General features: G+C 40.4%; 1 protein-coding gene across 3 annotated transcripts in view; it reads left to right on the top strand.

The window, feature by feature from the left end:
* The window catches only part of LOC133384971 (cohesin subunit SA-2-like), an 80771-nt gene that overhangs the window by 35098 nt on the left and 30335 nt on the right, over positions 1-15338 (top strand). For all 3 annotated transcript variants that reach the window (XM_061626998.1, XM_061626997.1, XM_061627000.1), the window contains exons 14-17: positions 2805-2912; positions 10662-10779; positions 11820-11937; positions 13451-13554. In XM_061626998.1, the coding sequence (XP_061482982.1) occupies positions 2805-2912; positions 10662-10779; positions 11820-11937; positions 13451-13554 (448 nt within the window). The remainder of the gene's footprint in view (positions 1-2804; positions 2913-10661; positions 10780-11819; positions 11938-13450; positions 13555-15338) is intronic.

Below are 15338 nucleotides of genomic sequence, written 5' to 3' on the forward strand. Positions count from 1 at the left end.
GTAAACAACTGCCAAATTGTGTGAGATAGAGGAGAGAGAACAGATGTACATACAGATATGTTCCCTCTCTGCTTCTGAAATGAAACAATTAATTAAGAATGTCAGGCCTGACTGGCAGACTGTGCATATTACAATGGACTCTTTGCCCATCTCCAGTGTCTTATTTATTGAAAGTATTTGTAGATGACCAGGTTGGGGAAGGCTGCACTAAGCTACACATTTACTTTCTTAAAAGTTTCTTGACTTCCTGTGTATTCATGCAACGATACATGGCAAACTATACATTTTCTTTCCTAGTCAAGTATCTTGATTCCCTTGCTGTAATTTGACTGTTCCAACAATTTTGCATACAACTAATGTAAAGTCATTTGCTTAAAAGTATTACAGACCAATATTAAACATGTTTATTAGGATGCAAATCACATGCTGTGGAACATAATTTCCTAGAAGGTTAGTTTAGGATTGCAGCTTTAGTAAAAAGTTGAACAGACAGAAATTGTTTGCCTTTTATATTGTCACTCTTTCTAGTTTTAATTTTTGGTCAAAGTATTAGTTTTGTATATCTGATACTTGGCCTGCATGAAGCTACATTTACATAGGAAAATTAAATTTCAGAGGCATTGTCTGGTCCTTTGTAGGTTTCCGAAAAGCTTGTTCTTTAATTAATTATTTTATATTTATTACATTTATATCCCACCTTTCCTCCAAGGAGCTTAAGATGGCCGATTGTATCCTTAATTATTTGATGGGTCACAGTAAATGTTACCCTGGTTAAAAAAAGAACGCATCTACTGTACTCTCAGTTGTGTAAGAAGGTTTTACCAAGAGCAGCCTAAGCAGAATGAGAAACCTTTACTAAAATAAAAAATGAAAAATAACAGGCAGCTCTCTGCAAATGATGGACAGGACGATAATGATCAGCTTGCAATTTTTCTGAGGCTGCCTTGGCTCTCTGAGTCAACAAGCCCGCAATGTGCATTCTCATTTGATCCCTTTGTGCTTCCAACCCTCGGCTCTTGCATTGTTTACAATGAGAGCAGATACCAATCCTTAACCAAAACTTGGTTTTCAAGAACTTTTTCTCTGCAACTGTCCTCTCCTCACAGAAACTTAATGTTGATTCAACTAGTTCTAGTGAGATGCTCATTCTGTAAGCTAATTAGCTGCTAGGGGACAGGACTGGGAGGGGGTCAGGTGTTGACTTTGTTAGACCGCCATTTGCTGCAGGGTACAGCAGTCTCAGCAGGATGGCAGAGGCTTTCTTTGCCCAACTTCTAAGTCTTGGAACTTGTATCAACTAAATTTAGCAATTTTACATAAAGATGTAATGTTTCAGAAACAAATGATTAAAGAAACCTGAAAAACAGTGCAGTGAAATTTCTGATTAGAAGTGCATTGTTGACCTTCTATTATGTCTGTAGTTTGAGAAAAACAGAAATATCTCGCCTTGTTTTAGAGATAACTGTGGGGGTATGAATGTGGTATAATTTCTTTTCTCTGTGGGCTAGGTGTCTTTAAGCATATGAAGCTGCCTTATCCAAAGCTAGGCCATTGGTCTATCTCCCTGTTGTATGCTCTGACTAGCAGTGATTTTTTGTGGTTTCAGAGCAGCATAGATTTTTCCCGGCCTGACTTTGACAGGTGATTGAGTCACAAATGATTGTATCATGCATGATGTTTTATTGTATTTAAATGCTCAACTATGAGCCATCTCCACCCTCTCTGTTATCTGTAAAATGGTGGGAAATTAGTGTTATGTGTTTCATCATGTTCAGACATCTATTTAATTTAATTTTTGTATATTGTATTGTTTATTTAATTTAATTTTTGTATATTGTATTGTTTATATTGTGTATTGTTGTATTTTTATACCTGTGTTTATTTTTCTTGTAAGTTGTGTTGAGGGCCTTTGGCCAAAAGGCGGGATATAAATAAAATTTAATAATAGTAATAGTAATAATAATAATTTGCCTGAAAGTGCAAAGGGTTAAACTTGGGTTGGGGCAGGGGCATGCATGCAAGCCCCACCCCCACTGTTCCTGGGCACTCTGACTGTTCTTGAGATCTTTGCATGATTAGCAGAGAGAGAGTTTTTAGAGTGCATTCAGCTGAACACACTCGGAAACCTCAATGTGGGCAGGAACCCTGACTTATTGGGATAACTGGGAGAACTAACTGAGTGAAGATCTCAAGAGCAACTGGCATGGGTGGGGGTATTGGCTTGCATGCCCTGCCCACATTTAACCCTTCATGTGTACAGGAGAATATCAGAACAATGTTTCTGTCAATGATCTGTTTGGCTAGTACTGAATATTTAGCTGAGTGACCTTTTAAATTTTTCTTTTCTTGTTTCTCTGTTCCCAGAGGGCCAGCTCTTCACTGCCTTTCATTTTACATTGACATAAATGCTTGTGCCACTGGAATATATAAATGTTGCCATTTTAATAGAATGGGCTTGCAGGACACACTGATCAGAAGGCTAGACAAGAACTTTATTGTGTCCCTCCAACAGAGACAGAACAAACAGAAGAAGTTTTGTGACAACGCCTAGATATGACTGAGTCCAGAATGGTCTAGTGACTAAACATTATCCACCCAGCAATGAAGTGCAAAGCAATGAATGAATAAGCCCCAACCAAAGTATTTATAGGCTTAGGCTGGCAATCCTATGCAAGCTTACCAAGCAATAAGCTCCATTGAACAAAGGAGGTCTTCTGGTTAAATGCGTATTAAGTTCTGATGTTAATATGTGTAACAGCACCATTTTTGACAAAACACAGTTTTAATACCATGTCTTTACACAGGAACTGTGAAGATGCGTTGTCATCTGAAGACTGTGAAACCTTATACCAGTTTGTTTATACTACCCACCGGCCACTGGCTATAGCAGCTGGAGAGCTCCTTTATAAAAGGTACCTCTGTGTGACTATTTTTATATGGCACTTTGTTGGCTTCATAACTCCAGGGCCTTCTTTTTGTATCCTGTGCAAGGAACATGATGCATGTTACACACCCTTTCTCTTTTGAATGATTGTACCGTGGGCTCATTCTTGTTGCATTTTCATTCAGTGAGATCCCAACTGGTGTAAAACAAGCATGTGTATGCAGTCAACAAATAACTGTATGAGTAAAATTCTTGGCCCCTATACATGTGATGGAATGCCCAAATATATACTCAGACATCCAGTCTTGGTTTGCTTTTTATACATAATTCTGTGTGTGCGTGTGTGTGTACATGATTAGGGCTAGGGCTGGTAAACTCTGGGCTAAAAAATAAAATCCAGATTCTATACCAGTGAAAAACAATTCCTATTTCACATGCAATTGTACAAAGTAAGCAAAATTCAATTCACATTGTGCACAACTTAAGCAGTGTGAAGGATGAGAAGCAATCCCCTCCCCTTTCAGCCTTTCTCACTCACCTGATTCCTGGTCATGGAATGCCAGTTGCCTGCTTGCTCACACCTTAATTTATTCCTCCCAGGAATACATTACATGTGACAAAGGGCCCAGTTCTTTCCTGTTCACTACACATGAGAATTTAAAAGGGAAATGCAGTGATTTCTGCACACGTGTGTTTCTTCATATTAGATGTTGTGCATATGTATGTTGTACTTGCTTATCTGTACCTAGGTACAAAGGATATAAGTGGTTCTAAGAATGCTTGCTTCTTTTCAAGATACCAGTTTCTACACTTAAACACACACTTATACCCTAAGCATAAGCCTACATGTTGGAAGAAAATGGCTTACGAATTGGGCATCTAAGTCCTCCTTATATTGGTTCCATCATCTCAGTGGAAGCTTATCCTTTAGGACAAATGGGGCATTTCCCCACTAACCTCACTCTGTCTCAGCCAGCCCTCATCTGCCTGCCTTCTTACTTACAACCAGTCCAGGGCATGGCGTTGGCTGTCACCTTCCTCCTCCTCGGTTTCAGTGTTGCCCTTGTAGAACTCATCAGGGATGAGGATGGGGGAAAACTAGAATTGGTTGGCTCTGCCTGTTATTGGCTCTGGCTTAATCTACTGTTGGTCTCCCTACTTCTGCGCTACCAGTCCCAACGGCCACTGGCCACCAATGCATCCTCTGTAACTTTTGTCTCTGATTGAGGTCATTTCCCTCAGTTATACGGTCTTTCAGCATTTTGCTATCGCTCCATTGTGTGTGTCGTAGGCCCAAGGCCTTAACTTCAGCCACTTTTGTCCATTGATTGTCTTGCTAGTGCTTGCGTTTCCCAGTTCTTTGTCAACCTCCAAATATGATGTGTTTTGGTCTGTTGTAGATTTAATTACTTTTGTTTAGATGCCATCAGAGAATACACAGTGCAGGTGGATTTCCATGCACTTTTTCTGTGAATACTTTTTGCCATTTCTTGGCTTTTTTTGTTAGATATTTATTGGAAGGAATCCAGAATTATCTGTGTGCCTGAATAATAGTATATTGTTTGAACATAACACTCATTTCCTTCCTTATGAGAGTTGGCTTGAAATGGACCTCTTTTTAAGTGGTATTTATTCCCCCTCCAGAGTTGCTTCCTATGAGTGGATTCATGATGAGACTTTGTTTTCAATTGAGTTCTCTCCCAGCCCTACCTGGAGATGCTGGGAGTCAAATCTGGAGGGTTATTTTAAAATGCAAACAGATGCTCTACTACTCAGCTATGGCCCTTCTGCAAATCTTTAGTGCCCCTCACAACCTTACATCTTTGTGTCTTTTGCTCCCTGTCCCTGTGCCATTCCTTTCCCTCTTCTGTTGTGTCTCTTTTTTTAACCTCTTCTTCTTTCTTTGCTCTCTGCTCTGCCACGTCCTCCTCTTTCTCCACCGCTGTTCCTGCCCTGCCTTCACTGATCTACTTGTCTGCATCGTTCCCCCAATTGTATTTTGTTTTCCTTTTTTGCCGTTTGTCATTCCTCCTCTGTGCCTCCTCCTGCTCCCAGTTGAATCTTCTCCCACTTTCCTTGTTTGCTTCTTCACTTCTCTCCCCCTTCCTGTTTTCACCATTCTCCCTCTACCTCCTTTTCTAACTTCTGCTCCAGCGCCCACTCATCCTGCATCACTTTGTTCCTCTTTTCCCTCCCCTTCCCCATTACCCCTCTTCCTGCTTCTCGTTTCCCAGCACACTCGGCCGGGAGCCTGTGCAGTTGCCTTTGGAAACTGGATCCAGGGGTCCCCTTGCAAAAGGCATCTTGCACACCTGGAAGGGCTGTCTTGCACCCTGTACTATAGTGCTGCATGAGAAAAGTTAAACTATATCCAAAGATGATGATCTGCTCATGTGACCTCTTGGGAAAGCATGAGAGCTGCTATACAAGGTACCTAGTGCAGAGCTTTCTTGAAGTCTTGCGTGAGTGTTTGCAAAACTGTCCAAGTGGCTACTTTCCTTACAGTTCATCTTTCTTTGGATCCAACCCATTGTCTCCATAAACCTTACAAAACTCCAGTAAAGCAAGACAGGGTTATTATAACAATATTGCAGATGCAGTGTTGAGGGGGAGAAAGACTTGACTAATTGTTTTCAGTGATTTTAATAATTATACAGGCATGAGGGTAGATGCATATAATAGCTAGCATGGAGTTTTTGCATTCCGCAATGTTAAATTGAAAATACCTCCCATGCAATTCTACTGCTTCCCATAAGCTCATTTCAAAACAAAACCTTACAAAACTTATAGTCCTGAACTCAGAGATGCTTACTTAACAACCCTCTAAGTTTTCATGGCAATGCGCAAACCGCTCGGAGAGAATTGAGAGCTCAAAGTGTAAAACGAGGAAAAAATCCAGACTCCTGTTGGACTTTTTTCTGTCAGTGCTCTCATAATTTGCTGAAATTAATTAAAAACCAGGCATGTTCGCGGAGTACCTGTAATCCTGTTCCTCACCTTGCCCCATACTCTGACCTTCATCTTCTGTGGTTTAAAAGTTTAAAAAATGCCTAGCTGATTTTTAATTAATTTAAGAAATGTAACATATTGGAGTCAATGAGAAGCACGGGCATGCACAGTAAGAACCAACTGTCAATATTCTAAAAGTCAGACTCATAGTTGTTTGGCTTGGCTAATCGGGGCCACACCCATGCCAGACATTTATTTCACTTGAGACAGTCATGGCTTTCCCCAAAGAATCCTGGGAAGTGTAGTTTGTGAAGGGTACCCCCTCTCCCCTCCCCCTTTCTCCCTATCGCTACCCTTCCTCCACTCCTCTCATCCCTCCCTCCCCTCCCTGCTCCTCCCTGCCCCTCCCCCAGGCCAGTCTCACCTATCCTAAGCATGATTGTACAGGAGTAAATTTCACTGAACTCAAAAAGCATGCAAATGATCAAACCTGCCATCCCCTCCTCCTCCCTCCTATTCCCTCGCTCTTGCCCCTCTCCCCTCCCCCCCTCATTCCCTCTCCTCTCCCCTCCCCCCTTCTCCTCCTCCCCTATGGTCAGTTTTACCTGTTCTAAACATGATTGTACAGGAGTAAATCCCATTGAACTCAATAAGCATGCGAATGATAAGATCTGTCTTTCCCCTCCCCTCTTCCCTCCTCCTCCCTTCTTCCTCCCCTCCCCTCTTCCTCCCCTCCCCTCTTCCTTCTTCCTCCTTCCCTACCCACTCCAGCCCTCCCTCCCTTCCTTCCCCATGGTCAGTTTCACCTATCCTAAGAATAATTGCATGGGAGTAAATCCCACTGGGAGAGCCAGTGTGGTGTAGTGGTTAAGGTGTTGCACTATGATCTGGGAGACCGGGGTTTGAATCCCCTCATAGACATGAAGCTCACTGGGTGACCTTGGGCCTGTCACTGCCTCTCAGCCTCATGAAAACCCTGTTGATAGGGTCGCCATAAGTCAGAATTGATTTGAAGGCAGTACATTTACATTTTTAAATCCCACTGAACTCAATAAGCATGCCAATGATCAAACCTGCCCTCCTCCTCCCCTTCCGCCTGGTCCCATCCCTCCCCTCCCCTCTGCCCTTCCTCTTCCCCCTCCTCCTCCCCTCCCCTATGGTCAGTTTCATCTATCCTAAGCATGATTGCAAGGGAGTAAATCCCACTGAACTCAATAAGCATGCAAATGATCAATGCATTCTCAGCAACCTTGCACAGGATCCCATTTCTTACCTCCTGGACTGAAAAGCAGAGAAATTCACTAATAGGCAAAAAAACCTTGCAGTTTAAGAACATACTTATAGCCAACATATATTTCTATAAAACTTTGAAAAGCAGGAAAATTGGGTAGCTATAGTGAATGAACCAGGGAAGCAGGAGACCTGACCTCCTCTCTTGAGATACTGTACTCCCCTACAAATTTGTGAAGTAACAATTAAGATCCAAAATGGCCAATAACAAATGTTATAGAGTGGGCCACAGAGTGGAGCTGTGAGTGGGAAACAGAGTCTCCCCTTCAGTGCCTAAACACCACACAGTATTTTAAACTGTTGCTTGATTATGCTAAAGAATCCCTGTTACTGAAAATTCACTTGATCTGCTTGTCCAACTGATTTTATATTCACTAACAGGCAAAAAAATCCCTTGCGGTTTAAGAACGTACCTGTAGCCAACAGGTATTTCTATCAAAATTTAAAAAGCAGGGAAATTGGGCAGCTATAGTAAAAGCACCAGGGGAGCAGGAGACCTGATCTCCTCTCTGAGATATTGTACTGCCCTACAAATTTGTCAAAATGCAAACACAATTTGGGTTGGTCTTTCACAGTCTAACCCACTTCCTATGCAGCTTGGAAGAATTTGGTAACATGTGCCTCTGAGCATGTGGTGAGTGGTGGCAACACCTGCAATCAGCCCAAATGACAGAAACAAGACGTGCTGTGCTGATTTTGTTTTAGCAGGGATGAAGCAACAATATTAAGAAATTTAATATAGTTCAGATAGTCAATTTAAATGTTTGATTTACTTTGCAATTTTAGTGAAGTTTTCTATAGTAAATCATTTTCTTTTGCTTCTGTTCCTGTGGATATGTGAAGTACAGCAACACTTTGCATAATTTTCACTTAAAAAACCTTCCAAAAACATTTATGGAATAATGGCACTGACTATTCTTCAGAACATTCTCCAGTGGACATGGGGAGTGTCTCAGTTTGCACAAGATAAAACAGTGAGAGATGAAGTGTATTCTATCAAATGTAGGACGGGAGATGTGCTCCATGTTTTTAACTGACCATGCCCACCCTTCCTCAAGTGGGGTGGTTGAAGCATAGCAGGCTGAACACATGCCTCTTGGGCAGGTCAAGTTTATTTTTTCCAACAGCTAGATTCATTGCTTAAGTAGCAACATATTGTAATCAGTCTGATTTTACATCAAACTGCAGTTTCAGATTCCACTGTTAATGCACCCAAAACAGAAACAGAACATAACCTCCAGTTTGAAACACAAAAGGCTGTCTTCACCATCATATGACACCAATAAAAAGGCTTTGAAATTAATAAAAATAAATTTGACACAGATTTCTAGGATGAATAATGAGAGAAATACAATTTTCTAGGTTAGATTCTCTAGAGAAACAGTAGTAACACAGGAAAGAAACAAAGTAAGAAGAACACCAACAAAATACAAAAAGTGTAATTCTCCATCTTTGGAGATGTAGTCCTGATTGCAGGTGTTGCCACCACCCACGAAATGCTCAGATGCACATGTTACCAAATTCTTCCAAGCTACACAGGAAGTGGATTGGACTGTGAAAGACCAACCCAAATTGTGTTTGCATTTTGACATATTTGTAGGGCAGTACAATATCTCAGAGAGGAGGTCAGGTCTCTTGCTCCCCTGGTTCATTCACTATAGCTGCCCAATTTCCCTACTTTTTAAAGTTTGATAGAAACATACGTTGGCTATATAGGTACGTTCTTAAACTGCAAGGTTTTTTTTGCCTATTACTGAATCTATTTTTATATTGTAACCCTGGGACCTTATTTTGTTTTTGTTATGTGCCTTCAAGTTGATTACGACTTATGGCGACCCTATGCATCATTGACCTCCAAGAGCATCTGTCATGAACCACCCTGTTCAGATCTTGGGACCTTATAGTGAAGGGTAAAACATCCTAATAATAATAATACCACTTAGTAAGTTCATAATAATACCACTTAGTAAGCTGCAATGAAATTTGAACGAAGGGTTTTCTCTGACTCATCTTACACTCTTCACCTTTGCCACGTGCCAAATACTATGTAGCTCCCCCCCCCCAGTTTTTTCTGCTTATCTTGCCAAGCAGCATCTGCTGATGATTGTTGTGAAGGGTTTATCTTTTGTGATTAATCACAAAAGGTCTTTCTCCATAGTGCAGCTGTGTTTTTTTTTAAAAAAAACCCCAACTTGAATAATTTAGTAAGTCAGTGGATTAAAAAATTTCCAGTATTTCAGTGAATTTAGAATCTAGCTCTCCCAAGAGTAGCTTTGTAAATGGGCCTTGGCAACAACATGTGCATTAGGGGAAATAAACTAGAATGATAAAAAGGGAAGTGTTGTACCCCATTGGTATTAAGATGAACTTACATTACTTACCACTGTGACATGTTGATGAAACTAATTCACTCTAGGGAAGGGTTTTGTTTTTTCTTAGAGAGGAAGATATTAAAAAGTTGGTCATGATGTTGCATGCTTCCCCATTCCCTTCTTTTTAGTCACAAATCTTACACGAAGGCTGCACAGTTGAGACCAGTGCAAATTAAATAAAGGTTAGTATTGAGACACAAGGAGTAGAATTTAGTAGAGGAATGAGGCCTAAAAAGTTCAACAGACATGGCTCTTATGTTTTCAGGGTTTTCTCTTATTTAATGGTCAGTTGACTGTAGTAAACATTTTATTAATTGCACTTAGCAATGGAGTTACACCAAATGCACACAATCATGACAATGAAGCAGCTAGACTACAGTAGTATGAAAGTATAGTCGGTAGTGGCTTATGTGGGATGGAACTGCCTTCTCAACACCAGCGTACTGGGATGGGGGTGGAGGATGGTGAGGCCAGTGCTACAGTGCTTTCCCCTTTACCTTTGTTCTGTTTTCTTTTCCAGCTAGAATCCTAAATTTTGTGGTTACAGAGCATGCTGAGTCCTCATTGGGCTGTTCTGTTAGTCTTTTTGGTCCATATGGTGTGTTTTAAAAATTATTTTAAAAATCCTTTTGCAGAATTTGGGCTTTCCCCAAGCATGCTGATATTTTCTTCTTGTTTCTTAGTGACCACATTTGGCTGCAATCCTGGTGTCACTTACCACCTGAGTTCACTTTTCAAAGGAGCAATACTTGCTTATGCTTTCAGTCTTGGCTTGGAGTTGATCCCTCATTATAGAAGTAATCAATTAAAGTAATACCCAGTACTATGCACAAGTCATTGTGCTTGTGGAACAGATTCTACTTGTGCAGTGGAACTTCCCATCCCTCTTCTCCCCTTGGATGCCTCCCTCACCTCCCCCCAATCTGTCTGGGGAGGTTTCCTAACCCCCTGGAGCAGATGTATGGACATGGGGATGGGGAGGGAGGGGAATTTCTGTTGCATGAATGGAAGTCATTCCACGAGCATGATTACTTGGTTGTATTCAACCTATTGTATAACCACTCTTGAACTCCATGGGATTTATTTTTGAGATTGCACTATAATAACCTGGCAAGGCATTGTAGTTAAGGGAACAGAATCTGACTGACTGCTTTTTCTGTTGGCAGATTGATTGTCCAGGAAATTGAAATGGAAGGTTTCTCCAAAAGAAACAAATTCTGCTCAAAATGGGAACCTGTGGCCAGCCAGTTAAAGACACTAATAATTTTCTTCTTGGAAAGTGAGGTAAAGACAATGCAGAGTGTGCTGGATATACACATGGGAATGGGTTTCTAATATTCATACAGTTCTTTCAAAGATTTGTAGATCACTTTCAGGGCCAACTAGTGATGTCAAAGAGTGAAGTGAAAGGTTCCAGGGTTTGGGGGCGGGGGGAAGAGAATTGTTATAGTCAAAAATTGCTAATAAGTATTCTGGAAGGTAAAAGTTTCAAACTGATGAATACTTTCAAGTAATTCTAGATAGATTGGAAGATTTGGAGAATAGGGCACATAAGAATAAATTTGTTTAAAAAGGCTGTCCAAAGGGGCAGAAGGAAAGAGCTTGGTTTTCAGAAAAGTAGTTGGTGGCTTTATTGGAATTCATGGAAGGCTGTGTGTGTCTTCAGACTGAAGTCTAAGGTGCCAAAGGCAACTTATATTTTCCTATCAGATTTTAAGCTAGGCAAAACAAGTCTTAATCAGAGAGATTTTTGGCAGAAGCCAGAAGTACAGATTAATCTGTACAAAGTGAAAATCCTATCTGATCTCTCTTATTCTGAGAAAGAATGGAGTTCTAATATTTTGTACTGTTTTGTTGCATGATAGAGATTTGCCCTCTACTTTTCATTTTTTATAATAAAAATCTTATTAATGGTTGTATATTGTGTTTAAGTTTATTCACTGAATTAAGGCAACATATTTGGCCTTAATTTGACCAAAGGGTTGCTTCTCAGCCTCTCTGTTACTGATAATTCATGTCATATATATTGGCAAAACAATGTGATACACTGCTATTGAAAGAAGCAATACTTCCAATGTGGTGAAGAATTGTGCTTGATGTTGGTTATATAACAGTTTTCCCTGCTGAAGAGACAATCCACTGTTCAGTTTAAAAAGCAATCTCTTTGGCAGTGGAACTCTGTTTATGAAATAACATAAAACAAAGCTCTAGCAAGTGGTGTTCATGTTTCTGCTTATTGCAATCACAGTGGGGAGTCATGCTAAATGAATGATTTCTGAATGTTGTTGTTATTGTTGTTGTTACTATTATTATTATTATTTTAGCTACATAGCCACGTCACATATCTTGTAGACAGCCTTTGGGATTGGGCCACGAGTTTATTGAAAGACTGGGAGTGCATGACTACTCTCTTACTGGAAAGTGCTGACAATCACGAAGAAGGTAGGTTAGCCGGAAGGCTTAGTACTTTCAGAGAGGGTTGCTACCTTCTGGTTCAGCCATCCAAATCCAAACCATTGGGATTATACAGCCACGAGTGTGGCTGTATACTATAGCCAGCATGGATTTTTCATATTCTTCCGGAAAGGTCCTCAAGGAGGCTTACAAAAACCACAAATATAAAAATACAATATAAAATACATCAATAAAGTAATACAATTTACAAATGTTAAATAACTGCTCTTAGGCTAACAATGTAAGATGCACGACACATGAGGGGAAAGGGACAGGGAAGAACAAGGAGAAAAGCATGCTCAGGCACCAGTTCTTAAATTACGGTTCTTATCAGGACCAGCTGGAATGGAAGCAGGTAGCACTGGTGACCTCCAGGCTGGATTACTGTCAATGTGGTGCCCGCGGGTGCGCAACAGCACCTCATACGGCACACGTGAAAAATCTGAATATAGCCCCTCAAAAACCCACAATATATGCAAGACTGTTTGCTCTTCCAGCTCCGTTTGCACTGGCTCACCTTCTTCTACACGGAACAAGCCTCCTCAGGCATGTTCACATTTCACTGGATGCCATTCTGCTGCTTCTCATAAGCTCATTAAAAAAAAAAAACCTTACAAAACTTACAGTTCTGAACTCAGAAACACTTGTTAACAATCCTCTACATTTTCATGGCGATACACAAAACAGCCACTACTTACGTTATGCTCAGAGGCACATGTTACCAAATTCTTCCAAGCTACACAGCAAGTGGATTGGACTGTGAAAGACCAACCCAAATTGTGTTTGCATTTTGACAAATTTGTAGGGCAGTACAATATCTCAGAGAGGAGATCAGGTCTCCTGCTCCCCTGGTGCTTTTACTATAGCTGCCCAATTTCCCTGCTTTTTAAATTTTGATAGAAATACCTGTTGGCTACAGGTACGTTCTTAAACCGCAAGGGATTTTTTTGCCTGTTAGTGAATATAAAATCAGTTGGACAAGCAGATCAAGTGAATTTTCAGTAACAGGGATTCTTTAGCATAATCAAGCAACAGTTTAAAATACTGTGTGGTGTTTAGGCACTGAAGGGGAGACTCTGTTTCCCACTCACAGCTCCACTCTGTGGCCCACTCTATAACATTTGTTATTGGCCATTTTGGATCTTAATTGTTACTTCACAGCAAAGAACACAGTAACTGGTATGGGATATGTCTGCTGTTTAATAACCCTGTCTCTTAGGTAATAAATGTTGATGGTTTTATCATCTGTTAAATTTGTCTACTTTATTGTATTTTTTTTTAGCTTTGTCCTTCATTATATCCATTGTTAGAGTAAGTTCCACAGAATAACTCAATGCCCTGTGTGGCGAAAATCCATTGTAAAATAAATGTAAACTTTCACTATTCCTTTTTAGTTACCTTCAGAAATTTGCCTAAAGAAATGAATAATGTTTCTGTGTTAACCATCCTATCTTCTTTTTGTGAGAGACTGAATGGCATCTGTCTGTCATTTTGTTTTCAGTGCTGAGTGATGCCCAAAAGAGTGCCCTCATTGAAATAATCTTAGCGACCATTCGAGAAGCTGCTGAAGGTCATTCTCCTGTGGGCAGAGGAGGGACCAGGAAAGTCAGTGGAGTTTTATTATACTGTTTTGGTAATCTAACTTTCAGTGTATGCTGTCCCCAGTTGATCCCAGCCGCAGATACCCCTCGTAGTGACAGAACAGAATCATGGTTGCAAGACAAACGCAGAGCCTACATTATAACCAATGCAATGGAAGGGAAGTGTATTTAAGACACCCGCAGAACCTTATTATTCAGTGACTGCAGTTGTACAGCAGCCCCATTTTCATTTGTTCTGCAGTATCGGAGGAAGCTGCACTCCTAAGCATGCTTGCTTTGAAGGTTATCTCATCCAATAAGGGAATATATGGGCTGTACATGCATCTGGAGCTTGTGCATCTTTTCTGTAGGAAAATGCACAAATGCTATTTTCAGATGAGATTATGGTGAAAAATCACTTGTGCATTCTAGGAATGGTCACTGAGGAGGGGTGGTGCCATGTACTTGGCCTTCTGGCAGTGGAGTAATTGTTGCTTACCGAGTGCGATAGGGAAGAGGTGGTGGTGCTGTGCCTGCACATATCCAAGTCACCTTTGTGCAGTGTTCTTCTAGCTTTGGGTCCCTAGATGTTATTGGACTACAAGTCCCATCTTCTCTGACCATTGGGTAAGCTTCCTGGCCATATGGGTATACAAGATCTGGATACCCAAGGTTGAGGAACAAATATGATTAGGATCAGACTGGAAAACAAATGTTTACCTGCAGCTTACTGTAGTGTGGTCTATTGATTAAAGATATTGTAACAAATTGCCCAATTTACTAATTATATTTACATACAATTGTATATTGATATATTACATCAACCCATTGAGAATTGTGGATAAAGATGGCATTTTCTCTTAAATATGAGAGCTTCAAATTTTAAAAAAGAAGCTGCTGTTGCTCTGCATTGTTTAGAGAGAGAATATCCACCTTTATTCTTTCCATCACATTTGTGAAACAATACTGGTTGCATTCAGCTGTCATGTTTCCAATCTTCCAAACCATAGTTTGGGCAGTTGAGAACAAGTGACATGTTTGTGCACTCCTTCCCCTTCTCCTACACCTTTTGTGCGTTCGGTTAAGTGGAATGTTTTGTGGTTTAACTAAATCATAGCTTGACATTGTGGGTGGTATTCAATACTAGTCCTATTTAGAGTAGACCCATTAAAGTTAATAAACATGACTAACTTAGGTTTATTAATTTTAATGGGTCTATTCTGAGTAGGACTTAGTTGGATGCCACCTATGTCTGGACTGGCAAACTTGTTTGAGCAACCTCTCCAGCACAACATTGCAAACCATGGTCAAACTGTGGTTTGCAACCACTGTGGATTTCTTAGGTTTCATAGTTTACTAATAATTCACAAGACAACAGAATCCATCCATGCTACAGTTCTTTTCTCCTAGTCAGATGACATTGTTCAGCCATGATTTTAAAACACACCCACTTGTTGATACTGGAAGGAAGAGATTTGCATAGCTTGTTTGCAGAACCGAGAAGTGTTGAACTCTTTCACAAGGTACTGATATGACTGGAATGCCCAGAGGTTTCTTTATCTGCACTCAGTGTCCCTTGGCTCAAACAAGAATACTTCTTTGAACACCAAAAGAATCCATGTCACAAACTTTCCAGCTTTCCTTTCTGATGACATCCATCCTTTAAAAAACATAATAATCTGTTATAAAATGTTTTAATCAATTAAGCACAGCATGTGAACTATCTGAAACTTTCATCCCTAGCATTTTGCTGTATCAAATTTTAACCCTACAGCTGGTTTTAACATGGATCAACGACATGCTTCTGAT

This window comes from Rhineura floridana, chromosome 5 (genome assembly GCF_030035675.1).
Source record: "Rhineura floridana isolate rRhiFlo1 chromosome 5, rRhiFlo1.hap2, whole genome shotgun sequence".
Classification (NCBI taxonomy): domain Eukaryota; kingdom Metazoa; phylum Chordata; class Lepidosauria; order Squamata; family Rhineuridae; genus Rhineura; species Rhineura floridana.